This window comes from Triturus cristatus, chromosome 2_1, assembly GCF_964204655.1.
Source record: "Triturus cristatus chromosome 2_1, aTriCri1.1, whole genome shotgun sequence".
Lineage (NCBI taxonomy): Eukaryota > Metazoa > Chordata > Amphibia > Caudata > Salamandridae > Triturus > Triturus cristatus.
The window spans coordinates 1,164,585,183-1,164,603,838 of record NC_140581.1 but is presented as its reverse complement, the minus strand read 5'-3'; the positions used below and the strand labels follow the sequence as shown (position 1 = coordinate 1,164,603,838).

The following is an 18,656-nucleotide window of genomic DNA, read 5'->3' as shown; positions in this document are numbered from 1 at the left end:
TCTATTAACTCTCCTTTCTCCTTGTTGAAAATAATTTGCAAAACATTTTTAAAGGAAGAATATAATTTCTGAAAAAGATGAAGCCACCTCAGGGGGGTGGAGAAGGAGAAATGAGTTGTATGAACAGTGCCGATCGGCAACGTTTTGTATTGTGTTCATTCACACAAAATGCTCTTGGTACTGGGAAGATATTGTCACTATAACTAACAACACAAAGAGGTTCTAAAAGCTCTACAATAACAGATTTGAAAGAACCTTTTCTTAAATGAATGAAGAAACGAAATTCCTCAAGTGCAGGAGGGAGGGAGCTCCCAAGAGTCAGTGTAAGAACGGCAAAGGTTTCATCACACATTTTAGATTGTTTGAGGGAGGGAATTTTGAGGGGCAGTGAGCTGGAAGAATATGTGTTAGAAGGAGATTATTTACTGATACACTGTGATTTACAGCTTGTGATTCAGTGGGAAATGCATAATACCTAAAAAGTTACTTGAATAGTGAGCGACTGAGGTTGCATTAGACAGTTTGCAAAAGTGAGGACAACATGGTATGCCTGACTGCCTGATTCTGAGGGATCTACAGATGGTGGTTCAGGTTTTATTTTTACACCTAATTAAATAGATTTACAATAATTCAGACAAGAGGGCAAAAGCGCAAGAATAACAGGTATTTTCTCAAATCCTGTTTATGATATTTGTTTAACAATTGTGAGGATGATAGACTTAGTCCTGCTCAAAATGTATCTCTGAACTTGAGGGAGAAATCAGAATGTCTGTTTCGGATTACGGGCACCTCGCATAACTCCAGTTAAGGGACATATCTGCAGCCCTGGCGTAAGCATTAAATAGTGATTAAGACTCCAACTATGTCCTTGCTTGAGCAGTAGTGATATTAACATAAGTAGTGTCCATGATTCAGCGGGTAGCAGTGCAGAACTGCTGTAATCAAATGTGATGAACCCGACTATTGTGTCCATTGCCGTGTTGAACCAGACGGATATCAGTTGGATCGCGGCACGAAGGAACTATTTATGGCACCCTGCCCCTCTCATCAGACAGTCAACATCTTAATGTTTCAAATTAAGCTTGAGTTTTACCTGCCCAGGATGTTTTCAATTTTCACAAACAGAAACCTGGGAATTACAATGGAGATATTCTGGACTGCACCTAGGAACTGTGGGATCTTCACCAGACCTACATTAGCCAATAGGAAGAGGGAGATGTCTTTCAGAAGGCTTCAATCTCAGCAGAGTGCTCCAGTGATTGGCAGATTGGTTTGGAACACATTCTACTCTGTAGTCCCTAGCTAGCAAAATATTGTAGGTGTTGTAGAGCAATGTAGTTAACATGCATTCTAGAACATTCATATTTATTTGAAAATTGTAACAATAAAAACATTGAGAAATATTCTCAAAACATATTCCACATACTAATGCTGATGCATTTCCTCTTCAGTACTCTCAGCCTACTCATCTGCGATTCTCACTATTCGTATTTAATCAGCCGCCATCCTTCTTTCCTGCCACACCAATACACGTAGGTATCATCCTTTGGTTTCAGTCTTCTGTACTGAGGCCGACAAGGAAGCAATCCAGTTCTTAACTTGTGGGGCCAATAATTAGGCAGCCAATGGGGCTTTGAACAACGCATACAAGATAGAGTTCCGAGACTGTAACTTAGCAAATGTGAAAGGAAATTGAGCATGCTGTCATCTGTTGTGTGAGATCTTTTCTCTCAGATGTTAGGAACCACTGGTTCTTCTTGTGGACACACAAGCCAAGTGTGCTTGGATTCCCTGTATTACGAGTCTCTCCCTGATTGGCTATGACGTGCAGCCACTGCACGGTGTATGTACACTGGAGCCAGCACTGGCCTGTGGCTAGTACTTCTTACTCTGATCCCATCCCTGCACGCGGATGGTAAATCCTCTTCTTTGTCTTTCAGGCAAGCAAACTTTGAAGATATTTGACGGGGATGATGCTGTAAAGCGCAGTCAGTTCCGGCTAATTTCTGTTCCAAGGATTGCAAAACATGAAGAAGTTGTGGTAAGGGAGAGTCTTAATCAGCTTGACGCAACTTTCATCTTTTAATGACTTATCGGAAATTAGAAAAATCCGCCTTACACTTTCAGAGCAAGTCGTAGTAAGCATATGGTTTGTAGATGACTAATGCTCTTGCGCACAGTGAGTGTATTTATGAAACTTAAAAATAGTCACACTGTGAGTGTTCAGCTCGTCTTTTTAGTTGCTGCTTTATTGAGGGCAAGTATTTAATGAATAAATAAAGACTGTATCTCTTCAAAAGGTGATTGCTAGAGCTGCCATGTTTTCCCTTTGCTTGTATGTGACATTTACAGTTTGCTATATTGCTTCAGGTGAAAGAGCATTGCCCTATGTGTGCCACTTCGAGTGACCCTATATTCCGGAACATAACCATGTTTATCATTATCCAGCAACACCAGGACGTGTCCCTCATTGTCCTCATGGTCTGCCAGCATTAATTACATCCAGACACATCAGAAACCAACATTGCCCCAAGAAGAATTGCACCATCACCAGGAATCGGCACCACCCATCTAAGGGACTTTCACCAGTGATAGATGCCCATTAGGACACTTCCACGGGAAGAATTGCTATAGCTTTGCCTCACAGGTTCTGTCTGGGTGATATTCCTTTACCAGCTACATTGTATTCACTCTGGCACTTGGAACACCCTCACTTCATGCTTTCTTTGTCTGGGTTTCCATCACTGGTACTTACTCCCTCTGTTGGTCATAATTCTTCGATTATCTTCCTTGCTTCTCTCTTTACCTCCAGTGATATTGCCTTTAGGAAAGGGGAGTTGTAAAATTGAGGGTTGAAGTAAGACCAGTTTAGTCTGAGATCAAAGTTTTGCATTGCATGTGTCTTTATGTGTTTGAATTTGGCAGAAACAATGAAATGGCGGTCACACACTTTCATTTACACTTTACTTTTCAAATTTACCCTATGGATTTGTACCTTTCACTAGCCTTAAACTGCATACTGAGAAGGGTGAGTAGGGAAAAACTGCTCCCTTGACTAAGAAAGGCAGCAAGAGATAAAACAATTCAATTAAGATTAAGTAGGCAGGTTCTCACCTGCCCCAAGTCACATAATAAAAAGGTTTCGGCTTTCACCAATATGGAAACTTAAGAAGGAATTAGAGAGGTGTGCACCCACCAGCCACAAGGCCTAGAATATGGATTAATGCCGTAGATAACCAGTGGCTGAAGGCACAGAACTAGAAAGGACTAGTTCCAAGATTTCTTTGCAGTACAGATGCAAGTACTAGTATTTTAGGCAGCCAGCATTGCTGAGGCACTGAAGTAGCATTTGTTAGTCAGTGTTCATCTGATCCATGTTAAAGAGATTGAAAAATCGTATCATGCATCACATCAAATAGAAAAAGGATGTCTACTGCCAGCCTTAAGTGCTGACATATCTTGGTGGCAGCATCCTCCAATGTTTAAAAACAAGAGCACCCCAGTGCTGATCTTTGTACATTGCAAAACCCTCCTGAGCCAGTCACAATTAATAATGAGGTTACACAGTGGAAATTGGCCCATTCGGGCATTCTTAAAATGAGTTCTACGGGGCTCTCCTTCCCTCCCAGCGGCATACACATCTATTGTGGTCAGCAGCTTTGTCTTATTCCGGACATTCATCAAAATCCTGTACTTGGTGCTCTCCAGTGGAAACTTCCACATTAGGCAAGAAGCTGTCCAGTGCAAGTTCAGCCCAAATATCCCAATGGATCATTCAGGAAAGTAAACTGACTTTCTGATTTCTGGTAATCTGGTAATGGAAGGCAAAGATCCAGGCATCGGTATGAACAGCTCATCCAGATTCCTTCAACAGCCAAGCAGGGGTTCCTCATAGAGGATTCATCAGGGAGGTGAATTCCCTTCTTCTATCTGGCTTGTGGGCACTTTGAGAATGCAAACTAATGAGCTGTTGATAAAGGAACATAACCCATTCAACATTTCCCACACTCTACACTCCCACCTTGGTACAGGACAGTCCGGATCCTGTTCTAAGAATGTGCGTAGTCGCACCACATTTTCTCCACATTCTTTGGATGAAAAAATCCAGTTCGGCTGAGGGCAGAGTCCAGAGTAAAGCTGTTCAAAGCAGAAACTTAGTGGTATCGGGGCAAATTATGAGCGAATCTATAATTGAATATTGCGACCACAGACTCTAAAGTAAATGGAGATTGTGTGGCTGGGCAAGAAAATGAAGCAGTCTCTGCCTGAGCTTCTCGTGTTGATGATGTGTGTATGTCAACATCTACCGTTTTTTTACGGGACCCAGCATCGTTATATTTCTTGGCTGCAAGGTTTCCACGTTTACCTGTGCTTCAGGTTGAACATATATCCTCTTCTATTTTCCAGCCTGCTGTTGCATTGAGTTGTGTTTTGGACAGTGATCCAGGCAGTCCTTAGAAACTTCCTTCCCCATTTAAAAAAGGATGCCTCGGTCAAACGTGGCCAACCATAGTGGCTTTCTACATCTTGGTCAAGCATGCTACTGGTCCAAATGAGTCTACAGTTGAATGAATGAATGAAAAGCTTTATTCGGTAAGGAAATTGCATACCATAAAAGCACATACAAATATACATATAAAATAATTGATCACAATTCCTTACAAATTTTTAAAACATTAAAAATGTAAAAATGTACAGACGGTGCTCGAAAAACAGAACCCCCCTGTTGCAGGTTTAGGGTGCAAGGGGGGCTAATCCCAGTTCATCGTAGGGTATAATTAAGTGACTCGAGGGGCCGTCTGGATGAAATTTCATTTAGAGATTTGCTCTGTGTCGCACGCAAAATTTTAGAAACTTCGCCATGTTAGTTGCCAACATTTCTGTTTCTAACATTTGAAGAGTCATGAAGGCTGGTCTACATTGGGTTAAGCCCAGATGCTTCAAAACAGGAATCAGGTATAACTTTCTGGCCTCGGTATAAAATCTACAAAACATAATTGTGTGCAGGGTCGACTGAACAGAGGAGTCGTCACAAGGGCATAGAGCCAATTGGGCTGACCAATCATTTGTCACAGGGAATGTAATTAAGCGGTGGAATATGTTCAAGCGCAATCTGGTCAATAAGAACTTCTCGTAGTTGGTTAGGACGGAGTTCAGATAAGGCTCTATTTGATCTGTTGTCTGGATATGAAGAAACGGTTGCACAGTAGTTTTGTTTGATTCAAGTGCCAGACGTAGGTCTGTTAGGTGGGTTGAGCATATGTCACGTATTTTCTTTCTGGAGATTTGTTTAGTATTTAGGGGATTGGTAAAAAAGTGTTCGAGTCCTAAGTCAGTAAGAAAGTTTTTGACATAGGTGAGCCAAGTAATGCGTGATCCGTATTCCAATTTCATACAATCTAAAATAAGTGACTGTGTAAATTTTAGTTCCGGTGTGGACCAGATGCGATGCCATAAGAGAATTGGCTGCATTCGTATTACGTCTGTGATAAATGGGAGGCCCAGTTCACTGTGAATATTAAAAGTTGAAGTGGATCGCGGGGCTGCCAGCAAAAATTTCAGGAAGGAGTTCTCTGTTTTTTGAATTGAAGAGACTCATGCGCTGCCCCAAATCCCTGCCCCGTAGATCGCCACACTAAGACATTTTGAGTTGTAAATGTCAAGCATTTCTTTGGATGCTCTTTTTCCCAGTCTCCAAGCAAACATTTTCAGTGCCGTTGTTGTTTTTAAGAATTGTAGATTTCTATTCTCTACGGCACTATTCCAGGTGGATTTGTTATCTATTATGACTCCCAGGTAGGGATAGGTAGTAGTGTGTTCTATTTTGGAGTCGTTTGAGTAGATGTTTTTCCTTTTACGCAGTTGTTTACCTGAGGTCATTGTAAAGGTTTTCTTGGCGTTGATGTTTAAACCCAATGAGTGCATAAAATTTGTGTATCTGTCCAAGGTCCTTTGAAGTTCCAGAGGGGTGCGGGCTATTATAACTGCGTCGTCCGCATAAAGAAGGACGGGGATTGGGCGCAGTTGAATATGTGGGTGGTCCTGGCTACCTTTTAGCAATGCTGCTTCTAAACCATTGGTGTAAATGTTAAAAAGAAAAGGCGCCAGGACACAGCCCTGCCTAACTCCCCGTTCAATGCCGAAAGATGAAGTAAGCTGGCCCCCTATGCCAAATCTAACTCTTGTTGTGGTATTCGAGTAGATTTCTCTGATGTAATTGACTAGGTTTATATCGGTTCCCAAATTAGTCATTATGGCCCAGAGCTTGTTATGGTCTACGCAGTCGAAGGCTGCCGATAGGTCAACGTATGCCATGTAAAGGCTGCCACCCTTTGCATGGACATACTTCCCTCTCAGAAGAGTGAGGTTAAGAACCTGTTCTGTGGTGCCTCTTCCTGCTCTGAAACCAAACTGGATGTCGGATAAAATATTATTTGTCTCTGCCCAAGTTTGTAGTCGTAGAAGAATTCTACCTACTGCTTTACCAAAGGAGTCCAGTAGGGATATAGGTCTGTAGCACGTAGGGCAGTTCCTGTTTCCTTTTTTGAAAATAGGGACTAGAATCGAGTCTGACCAGGATGTTGGCAGTCCTACCTGTCCCAGAGCCACTAGAACGTTTAGTAGCAGGGGGGCCCATAAGTCGATGTTTGATTTGTAGAGGTCCATAGGAACCGAGTCTGGTCCTGGGGCCTTTCCTGATCTACTACCATTCAGTGCTTGCTCTACCTCGGCAAGATTGAAATTCATCGCTACAAGGTTAGTTTTGGCCGGTGGTAAAATTAACGTCTGTGGGGATTGATCTGTTGGGGCTGAAAATATTTTTGAGAAGTGAGTGACCCATTCTTGTTCAGAAATGGTCGACTCAAGCGTTCCACTGCCTTTTGGGCCCGTCAGGAAGGGAGAATTTACAATCTCCCAGAAAGTAACCGAGTCTTTGCTTAGGCAGCTATTATGCAAAGCAGTCCAGTATTCCTCTTTTAATTCATTTTTTCTGGATGCTATTGTTTTATTGTAAGTTTGCCTGGCCATTTTGACCTCGAGCGTGTTTCTGGGGATTTTTTTTAAAGATCTTTTAAGATGTTTATAAGCTTTGGAACATGCTGGGTTAAACCATCTGAACTTAGGTTTGTCCTTTGTCAGTTTTTGTCCCCTGGGGTGCACTATCAAGGCGTTTCTTACCGCTGAGATTATTTCTTCGTAGTTGGTCACTATCTCAGCGGGAGAAGAAGTTTCTGTTAGGCAGACTTCAAAAGCTGGGCGAGCTGTGGTGATGACAGTTTTTAAAATGTCTGCGGGGTCGATGTCTACAGTTACAGACTCAGCCTAACAACGAGATGCTCTTGATGGATACTTTGGGGGCCCTTTTTGCACTATTCGCCTTGCATGTCTCACTGCTTTAAAATATTTTGGTGCCCTTACCAGACTTCTCACTGTCTTTGATATGACATTAAAGCTCTGAGTCTGAAAATAAATTCTGGGCTATGTATTTGTAGCATTTTTCCATTTTCATCAGTTTCTGAATTTGACATGTTTACAGTTGCCGCTTTGACATTTGACCTCCTTATGTCGGCAAACGTAGCATAGTAAATGTCTATATATAAAATGTGCTTTTTGTAGAAAAGGAGTAATCAATCTTAAATAAAACATTTTTTACTGCTGTGTGAACTATTACATGATCTTAGATGGTGTTTGAAATTTCCAGAGATGGAAATTTGCTGAAGAACACTATTTCCCAAAGTTGATATCTTTCACAAATTGGTACTTTAAATTGAAAAAGATCTGATGGTTTGCTCACCTTTTATAATATACTGATTACTGAATCTTCGACTTTAAAGGTGATAGACAGCATTTTGTTCAGTATCAAAATGACCAGACAGAGGTGTAGGGACTGTACGGCTATTATAATGGGAGATTTTAATCCCCTCTTTGGATGACACTAAGGTACCAGCAGATATTCTGGAGGTAGATATTTAAGTCTTTGAGGTGCTATATTCAGAAAATAAGCTTGATCCTGACTTAGAGCTATGGCACCATTTTTTAGCAGACAGTGGTGATATTTACCTACGATTTGTGGTGCCCCTCATTGAGGGACTTTTAGTTTGAGCATGCAGGTTAGCAGATGTAAAATAGTAGAAAATATAAAAAGCCCTGCAGACTGTAGTTTGGTCACATGTAAGGCTTTCTGTAGGAACGTGTTACATCATCAGAAGAGATCAGTTATTGCCTGTTCTTCGCAAAATGTACAAGAAGGTGTAATAATAAAAATAAATTGACCACTTTTTGGGCAGTAATTGACAGAAACCTGCAGGATTATGCCTTCGCCACTGAAAGCCATATCAGTAATGATGCATAATTTATTTGTTTCACAAATTACTTTTTATCCCAAGCCCTCCTACTTCCCTGAAGCAGGGGTTTCATATAAGTCCACCTCCCCTGTTATTATTGAAGAGGAAAGTTTAGCCATTAGAGCTCAGAGGAGGGGTCAGGTTACCAGTGCGGAATCTGGACAATCCAGTTGACCGATCTGCTTAAGAAAATAATATACATAGGTGAGGCATTATAATGGCAACTCGCAACAGCAGTCAATGTTTATTTTTTTTAATGTCACATAATTCACCCAATAATTGCTGCCCTATCTCCCTACTCAATGATGTTAGTAAATTATTGGGGCCAAATGCGGCCTCTGAACTCCCAAGTTAGCTGGAAAACAATGATTCCAGCAATGACACCAAGCTGGATTTAGGACCTCTCTTGGGTTGGTAAAATAAGGCTTTCAGTTGTTCTGTTTTGGGATGAAAGATGTTACCATAAAGAAGTAGGAGCTTCTTGTGGCATTCCTCTACCTCAAGGTGCTCTTTGATAATGTAAGTAGAGAGAAATCAAGGTGTTCTTTGGATAAAGTGGCAAGAAACTTCTGAAATGTATACCATTTTTCCCAGCATGCCATCAATGAGGTAGCTTTATGATTTGGAACTGGTGGGGAATCCGCAAACTCCTTACCATTTCCTAAAGGAGTTCTTCTAGGGTACCTTCTCACATCAGCCTCTATAGTTAATATGTTCTTTAATAATATGCAAGGATGTTGACTGAAGATTAGGATCAATTATCTGATTGTTTGTGGCCCCCCTTTATGATTTTTAATGTATGCAGACGATTCCATATCATTGGTTTGTATGGAGATCCTGTTACATAGGATACTTGGTGCATTCCAAAAACATTGTCAACTGGAAAGTCTGGAAGCTAATTCTGCCAAATGTAGGTTAATGGTAGGTTGGAGATAATGCTTACAGAAAAGACCATTTTCAGTAATATATACCATGCTAGAGCTTTTACATTTATTTAATTAGCTAGGTTTTAGGTTTTACATGATGGTTTGGTCAACCACCAGGTAAAGAAAGTAGTTATCCTGAGAAATAGTGGGCAGTGTCTTTACGTTGAGCTTAGGGCATTTGTCAGCACCTCTAGAGCTGTTTGGAACTAAAGCAATTGCTGAATCATTCTACGGGGCTCAGATTTGGGGGTCTTTTGAGTATTAAAGCTTTGTCTACAGCACAGACTGCATCCCTTTGAATGTTATAGAAAAAGGAGGGTTAACGGCGGACTCCAACGGCTGCACCTCCTTACTTTGTTCCCATAGTATGTGATTTAAGAGTATAGTTAATGGTGGTGTGCACATGAACGCCCCTGCATCCGCCGTTAATGGATGCAAACTGCCAAGCAGATCAATGAAGTTTGAAGAAAAGATCGGAGCGGTGCACCACCAATTTGCTTATTTGTATATCACACCCAATGGTCAATTGTTTGAAATAGAAAAAATCTTTATTTTAATTGTCCAACCATAGTATAATTCAAGCCAAGCCTGGCTTGGCTTGAATTATACTATGGTTGGACAATTAAAATGTGTTATATACAAATAAGCAAATTGGTGGTGCACCGCTCTGATCCCTTTGAATGTTGTATGAAGGTCTAATGAACTTCCTGAAGATTGGTGTAAAGGATATAAACATGCCAGGGCCATTAACCCGCCCTTTGATTTTCCAGGCAATCAGCAAATGAAGTCACCAGAGTTTATCAATATACCCCTTTCTACCAGCTGCCTACGCTGGTTCTTTTCCTTGGATAGCACATTTTAAAATACCTAATTACACTGGGTCTCAGTGACATTTTGGTTTGTGCACGCTACCTACATCAACCACAAATCTTATTAAAATCCTTATTGGGAGACGATTAGATGTAAGACCAAAAATTACAAGCTCAGTATTTTATTGTGACCAACCATCTTTGTTGCAAAGCCCTACAAAGATGTGAGATTTATTTTGACCCAGTTATCACCATCAAACTGGTTTCGCTATCTTAACTTTTGAATTTGTACCATACCCCTGCATAGTTTTCCGCTCTGTTCCACTCCTCCACTGGACATGTTGTGGATGAAATACACTTTTGTTAATATGTGAAAATATTATCAGCTCATATCTTATTTAATACAAATGACGAAGAGTATTATGAATCCATGAGTCAACCCCACTAGGTGTGTTTCCTCGGAAAGGACAAAATCAGGATTATGCCCAAGGTCTGTCTCTACATCCGCACTCCTCTTTTTCAATTGAATAGCTCATTCACTTTCCAGGTGAGCAATCTAAATTTTCCACTCGTAAACATTGTCATGAGGGCCCTGTGCACTGTCGAATAACCTATGTCTCTGTTGAAGAAACCGTAGATTCAACTCATGCTCCCAAAAATGTCAACACCCCAACATCAACACCAACTCCGCGAATGACTCCACAAACCCGCATTTCTGAATTACCGGTTTAGAGCTACCCACCTACCCAATGTACAAAGTACTCATTGCTTCATAACATGGGTAACTAACGTATTCTTACACAAGGGTCATTCATTGCACATAAGCTAAGGCAAACAATAGACATATGCAGAATTTTCAGCAGAAAAGAGAAATTATGCCTAGAGGCCAAAGCATAACATATTATATCCAGTGTGTGTCCCATGTGAACAACCGACCTCACTGTAGCACCAGTATTATCTCCAAACAAGATAAGCAATCCCCCATTTAACAAATGTCTCAAATAAGGAAATTAGATTTTCCATTAGGGCACCTCCCCATCAATGTATCATCACCCTGCAGTGCAGCCCATACTTACAAATAGCATGGGTCGTCCTATCTGGGATAAGTAGTAAGAAGAATTAGGGACTAGAGATGTGATGAAAAGTTCAAAAGAATCAATACAAAGGACAAAGAAATGACTTGAATAGAACTTGCGACAGTTCACATTAATGGACATCCGACTCACTATACTATGCCCTTTATTAAGCGTATATAACATTCAGTTATCTCAAAACGTACTTCTGCCATTTTTTTGTGTATTTTCAGCGACTTGTTTACATTTGCATGCATAAAAAAGTATCAAAATTCCACATTAAAAATGCAACAAAATAAAATACTGGGGATGTCCAAATCACAAAAAACACAAAAGGCGGAAGCCAAAAGGTCTCTGTGCAAATGTGTGAAGGTTAGGGCATGAGGACAGACAGTACTCGGACTCTTTCGTAGATTAAATGCCCTGATTCATTTGAGCAGGAAGGTGGTAGTTTGTCGATTGTCAGTGTGGGATAAATTCAATACACCATTCAAGAATCCTATTCTTCTTTCTTGTCATAGGCCATTGTTAGAGAACTTGGCCAAGGCCTTCTAGGAGATTAGGTATGCTTGAACAGCGTCCAGTGGGACAAACATTCCCCACCATTGGATACCATTCACTAGACCTTTCCTCTGCCGCATTCATGCATGGATCATATATTAATGCGCGCTCCTTTATGTACTGTAAGTCTGATTCTTATTATACAACTTGAAGATTTATGGCAGCAGTTCCTTTCGACAGTTAGTCAATGGCAGGCCTCTATGTCACATGATGTTGAGTGGTGAGAATATTCTCCCAACGGTTGTTTGTCAAATTGTTTTGCCGCTTTGTGGCATACCAGTTCAATCCAGCATCCCTAGCCTCGACTTCAGCCCTTCAAAGGGCACAGTCTCCTTCTGAGTTGCTGAGGGGTAGGCCCAGAGAAGAAAGGGTCACAATTCGCACATCATGTACTCCAAATGTATGCACACAATGAAATTGACCTGCACCAGCGCTATTACAGATGTATATTTGAAATGGAAATGCAGCTCATTTGAAATGTGATATAAAAGTTGTTAAATTAAATTATTATTGAATAATAAGATTACTCTCATCGGGACAGCAGCAGCATCTAAAATATAAAGTAGAGCACAAGGGAGTGAAAATTACAATAAGAGCACACAATCAGATTGATTGTTAATAATTCCAAGTAATTTAACATTATGTGTATGAAAATGTTTTGTAATAGTTTCAAATAAAATATATATAAAACGAAGCACACAAAAAGATCTCACTAAGAGAGAGAAATCTGCATATACTTATGCTTAAAAAAACTCAATAAATTTTAGCAAAGTAGAGCAGTTTTCCAGATTTTAATATCTTTCACTATGTTGATGACAGACAGGGATGTTTTCTCTGGCTCGCTTCTCTTGCCCTGTCTCTGTCTCTTGAGCTCTTGAAATTAAATGTAGTGCATTTCGATGAAAACAGTCGGGATTATCCAACGATATTGCGTAATTGGATATTGATATATATTTAATTCGCAAAATATGAAACAAAAAAACATTTTGCTTTATTATCGTTAAGTGCAAAAGATCATATCCATGAGACAAATAAATTACTTTTGTGGTTACTGAAAGAATCTGCCTATGTACCCATGTCAAGCACATAGGTGCAGGTTTTATTATTCCGAGGTAGTCACTGAACTCAAATAGTGTAAATGTCAAAGAATTAGGTGTTGTAATTGAATTAAATCAGTCACAGGTACAACTGGAAAAAGAGCCAGCCTGCTCCCTGCCTTTTAGTAGTTGCCAATATATCCAAGGTAAGAGGGTGGGGCGCGTGCTCGGACTTCCTAATGGCTCAGAGATTTAGGCTTTCTTGTGGTTCTTCCAGTCACATTCCTATAATGCAACTTGTAAGAGATTGATTTTGGACGAAACAATTATTTTGGTTCATGTGCACACACACACAGGCATAGAATATATACTCTATTTTCAAGCAGAGTCCTTTGCAGTCTCGCTGAAGACTCAAACACTGCCCTTCTGGTGATTAATAATATGTTGTCATTTAATCAGAACACTTTCTGTTTCAATAGCATTGTCTTTCTGCTGTGGGGTCATGCATGGCCTTTGAATTTGCATTTCATTGGCTTCTTTCGGGAACAGGGGCCTTCTGGTTTTGACCTCATCTTTCATGAAATTCATCCACTTTGCCTCCAGATTTACGTGGACTTGTTTTTGGGGTGGTACTCCTGCTCTCTATTGATCTGTGACAGTTGAGTGCACATATCGATCTCTTTCCCCTGCTTCCTCCTTACAAATGGTTCCAGATGTTCGGATCACTCCAGCGGAACGATTCTCATTGTCAGATGGTGGGCATCCGACGAGCAATCTTGAACCTACCTCCATTAAAGGATGTCGTTGCAATGCATCTTTCCTACATCCACAGGCAGCCCCCTTGATCTTTTCATGATGAGTTCTAATTTCCTAAAATTTAGTCACCTAGAGCAGTGCCAGTACTGTACACCCCCACAGAGGCAAATACTCAAACCAGCAGTTATATCAATTGGAGCTGGTCCTGTGTATCGTGTCTCTGCAGAGCTTTACCTCTTTGCCCTACAGTGTATTCAATCAATCAATCAGGATTTATAAAGCACGGCTAATCACCTGATATGGTATCCAGGACCTGGAGGCTTATTTGAACAGCCAGGTCTTGAGGGCCATTCGGAATTCCGGAAGTGAGGTGATGATCTGGAGATGTGTGGGGAGTCTGTTCCGTGTTTTTGCTGCAATGTGGGAGAAGGAGCGTCCTCCACTTCTGCTTTGGTAGAGGAAAGTGAAAGGGAGGCGGAGCATAGTCTTCTTGATGGTTGGTGTATGTTCAGGTGTTGGTTAATGTAGGCAGGTCCTCTGTTGTGTAGAGCCTTGTGTGCATGGGTCAGCCGTTTGAAATAGCATCTCTTCTGTACGGGGAGCCAGTGGAGTTTCCTGAGGTGGGGTGTGATGTGGGTTCATCGGGGAAGGCTGAGGATGAGTCTGATTACGGCATTCTGTATGGTCTGAAGTCTCTGTAGAAGGTGTGCAGCGATTTCTACATAGAGGGCATTGCTGTAGTCCAGTCGGCTGGTGTTGACAGCTTGGGTCATGGTGTGTCTCGTTTGTAGAGGTAGCCAATTGAAGATCTTATGTAGCATGCACAGAGTGAGAAAGCAGGTGGAGGAGACCGCGTTGATCTGTGATTTCTTGGTGAGTTTAGTTGTCAAGGAAGATTCTAAGATTTCTGGCGTGCTTGAAGGGCGTGGGTGTTGGTCCTAGGTCACATTGAACAATGTGTTTCTGCTGTTGCCAAAGATCAGTACTTCCGCCTTTTCTATGTTTAGCTGCAGGCAGTTTTTCTTTATCCAGTCTGCAGCGTTTGTCATGCATCTGTGGATCTAGGTTTTGGTGGTGGTGGGGTCATCAGTGAGTGAGAGGATGAGTTGGGTGTCGTCAGTGTAGGAAATTATGTTGAGAACGTGGGATCTGACGATGTAGGCCAGCTGTGTCATATATGCGTTGAAGAGCGTGGGGCTGAGGGATGAGCCCTGGGGACACCGCTGGTGATCTCCCTGGGTTCAGAGATGAAAGGTGGTAGGTTGATCCTCTGGGTTCTTCCTGTGAGGAGGGTGGTAATCCATCTGAGTGCGTATTCTTGGATGCCGATTTGGTAGAGTCGTTCGATCAGTGTGCAGTGAGATATGGTGTTGAAGGCTGCTGATGGGTCGAGGAGTATCAAAGCTCCCGTTTTTCCTCGGTCAAGGAGGGTTTGGATGTCGTCGATGGCTGTGATCACGGCGGTTTAGGCGCAGTGATTGCTGCGGAATCCTGATTGGGAGAGATCAAATAGTTGGTTCTACTCCAGGTGTGTCATGAGTTGATGATCTTTTCCAGTCCCTTTGCTGGGAGCAGAGAGATTGGCCGATAGTTTTTGAGTTAGCTTGGGTTGGCGGAGGGTTTTTGAGTGGCGGTCTGACTATGGCGTGTTTCCAGGCATTGGGAAATGTTGCAGTGGGGATAGAGGTATTGTGTAGGGTGGTGAGTTCCTAGCCGGTCCTTTGGTTGCCGACGTTGAAGATGTGGTGCGGGCTTGGGTCTGTGGGAGCTCCCGAGTGGATGGATTTCATGGTGGACGTGGTGTCCTGGGTGGAGAGGATGTTCCAGGTGGTCAGTGTGTGGTTCATGTCAGTTACGGTGGTGTCGTATCTGTCAAGGAAGTCTGTAGGTGTGGTTTGAAGTTTCTGTTACTGGTTGCGATCTTGCCATGGAAGAAATGGGCGAGGTTGTCACACAGCTCCTGTGATGGAGTGATGCTTTCACTGGCAGCCATTTGGGTATTCCTTAACGATGTTGGGAAGTTCCTTGGTGGCGTTGGCTCTGGTTTTGATGCTGGCAGCAAGGGCTATCTTCTGTGTTGCCCTCAGCAGGTGGTGGTAGAGGTTGATGGCGGTCTTGAAGGGTGCCCTGTCGCAGGTGTCGTTGCTAGTGCACCATCCCCTTTCCTACTATTTTCCCAATTTATTGCATTTTGCCTTCTTTGACCTTTCTTTTTCTTTGTAGCTGGTCATTTTGTAGCTTTGAGTTGGGTGTAGAAGTGATGGTTCTTTGATATTCTATGTGCCATTGGTTTCCAAATGTCCGAAGTGTTTGAAGAAAAAACATCCTTCTCTTTCTTTTCCCCTAGTGGTTTGGTTGCCTAAAGTTTGCTCATGAAGGGTGAAACACGGGGCTTTCCACAAATGTTAATCAGTGTACCTTAAGTGACATTTCACACAGTTCAAAATCACCTAGATACATTACTTCATCAAAATTGTGTTTTTGCTGTTTTTGCATACTCCCAATATAAGGTCTTGTAGTCAAATTAATAGATGGTACGATTATTGTGCAGAATGTGTGCCTGTGTATTGAGCCAATTGTTCTTATGTTTTCATGTGTTTTACGCAAAGGTACTGTACAACCAGGATGGACTGTTGGATTGTTGCCTTATGAATCAATAAAACTTGAGCTTGATGTTCTGTTGGCTAAATTGAGGAGTTATCTTCTGAATAGAAGTGTGATCGTAGGTTGATTTCCTAAAAAATTGCTTTTCTTGCTTTTAAAGCTTTGGAACCATCGTTGAGTGAGTTGCAGTTTTTTGTCATCCGACCTGTGAATGATGATTTTTTACAGAGACCGGGTTCATTCTTTATTACTGCTGGATTTTTTCCTTATCCATTTTTAGAAATTCATCTTAGTTAATTTATTCACCTGCTTTCTTCTCTTATTCAGCCCAATTGAAAATGTATTCTGTTTAGATTAATTTTGATGTAGTAGCGATCCCTAGTACTATATTGAAGAGATGGTATTGCTTAACTGTACACCCAGGGTGGATTTTGCTATGTACATATATCTATTGCTCTGGGAAAACCTTGCATTCATGAGGATTTCATAGTCCACTCAGATAGGAGCCCTTTCCTTGTTGTATATCTACAAGGGTATTGCCTGGATTCTTTCTGTAGGTAAGCGTTTTGTAACCTTTTGACTCCTGTGGATTTCCACTGAATGACTACAGGAAGCAGTGGCCCACACTGAAGCACTTTCTTTAGTTTGAGCCTCAAACCAATTCACAGAAGTATAGAAATAAATGTGCATGAAACAAATAAACACATTCTGAAATATTTGAAACAAAAACATACAAAAACATGCAACAGTCAAAATTAATTTTAATGGGAAGGATTAATCTTTTGAAAATGTAGTTTTCTTTCTAAAAGACGAAGAATTTTGCTGGACTAGCATATCACTTCTTTTATGCTAATGCATACTCTCTTTTGTAGGTGCACACCTGTGCTTCAATTATGACCACCAATTGCCCATACTATATTCTGTTTGATGTACTTATGCTGCGCCTACTAATCATGATAGGGGTATGCCAACTCACAATTTATAGTGAGGTTTCCAGTTTCCAGTTTTTAATTTAGTTTTTTTGTGTGTATATATAGTTTATTCATATTGTAATATTTGTCATGGACCCCCTAAGTAGGTGTTGCAGACTCGAGGTTAAGAATCACCGTTGTAGGTTTACAAGTTATCACAGTCCGCTTTCCGAACTCCAAGCACAATTATAGCCCGGGTGCCCAGGCAACCTGCTTTTGGAGAATGCTTTCTTCTTGCCCACTTTTTCATTACTTCAAATTCTTTGTTAATTAGTGGAGGCACACAGATCTGGAAGAGATTCTATGCCAGAAAAATCATATGTCTATATCCGCAAACATGCCACCGACCTCCAGAGAGTGATGAAAGGTTTGTTTCTACTACAAACCCTGAGGGAGAAGACAGGATTAACTTATTGAAGACATGCCCTTTTGGAGGGGCTTGGTATGACGGCTAAGAATGCAGATTTTTTACTGGGCACACAAGTGGCAATCTCTAGGTAAGAGCATAGCGCTTAGCTTGGTATGCTGTTAGGGAGAGGGACTTATTAAGATGTCCGGTACACATGGACCTTGGCAGTCAGTGGCGGCTGGTGCCATTTAAAAATGGTGCCGCAAGTTATACCAATCCCTCCCATGTTCGGAGAAAATTAGTTTGGTTTTCTTCGTTTTATAGGAAAGTCTGCAAGATCTAGTCCATATAGGGCTGAGGCCAGAACACAGCCCTGTGGAGAGCCCAATTACGATGTCGGTCGGACCACCACCGACAAGCCGTCTGTGGTGGTACAACTGACTGACAACCCTTCAGTCGGGATTACAATGTCGGCGGTTAGAGCTACAGAGGTCGGGGGAAGACCGCCGCCTCCAACAGGATCAGTGATCCCATCGCGGTGGCAGTCAGAATTGCGATCCCGAATGGAGGCGGTGCCGAGTCAGGCACTGCTGTCGGGATTAAAATATCCCTTTCCAACAGCCTTTTCATGTCGGAAAGACCGCCATAAAAAGGCTGTCAGAAATGGATTTTGGGGGCCCCAAACAGGGCCCCCTTCCATCGTGGGCCTCTGTAAAGTTGCACATGTGGTGCCCCCATGCACCTCCATGCATGGTACATGGTGCATGGAGGTGCAGGAAGTGCTCCTTTACATGCCGCCTTGTCCTGTGGCCCTTTTCCTGGGCTGCAGCACAAGCCGCTGTGTAAAGGAGCACTTTGCGACTGCAAGCTTAGCGGTCGCATAGTAATTGGGCGGTCCGACCCGTCTGCTTTTTGGGCGGTCTCCTGACCGCCTTGATTGCGGGCGGGTCCGATCGCCCATCTTTGTAATTGGGCCCTTTGTCTACTAAGTGGAAGGCTGCTCAGAGTCTATTAAACAACAGAACAGACACCTGTGAAAGCTCTAGCCCACAGTGCAAAAAAGGTGATTTCTGGTGAAGTGATATTCACGAAAACCACCTAGCTCAACAGGCATAAGCTCAAGAGTCAAACCCCATTCATTCAGATGATGATGTATAACCTCTGAGTATACTTTGCCAATCATGTGAGTTTTACTGATGTCCCTATACTTTGTGGGCAGGCTAAT

General features: G+C 41.9%; 1 protein-coding gene across 2 annotated transcripts in view; it reads left to right on the top strand.

The window, feature by feature from the left end:
- DGKQ (diacylglycerol kinase theta) overlaps positions 1-18,656 on the top strand; it is a 1,093,519-nt gene that overhangs the window by 818,025 nt on the left and 256,838 nt on the right. For both annotated transcript variants that reach the window (XM_085636612.1, XM_085636613.1), the window contains exon 8: positions 1,941-2,041. In XM_085636612.1, coding sequence (XP_085492738.1) covers positions 1,941-2,041 — 101 coding nt within the window. The remainder of the gene's footprint in view (positions 1-1,940; positions 2,042-18,656) is intronic.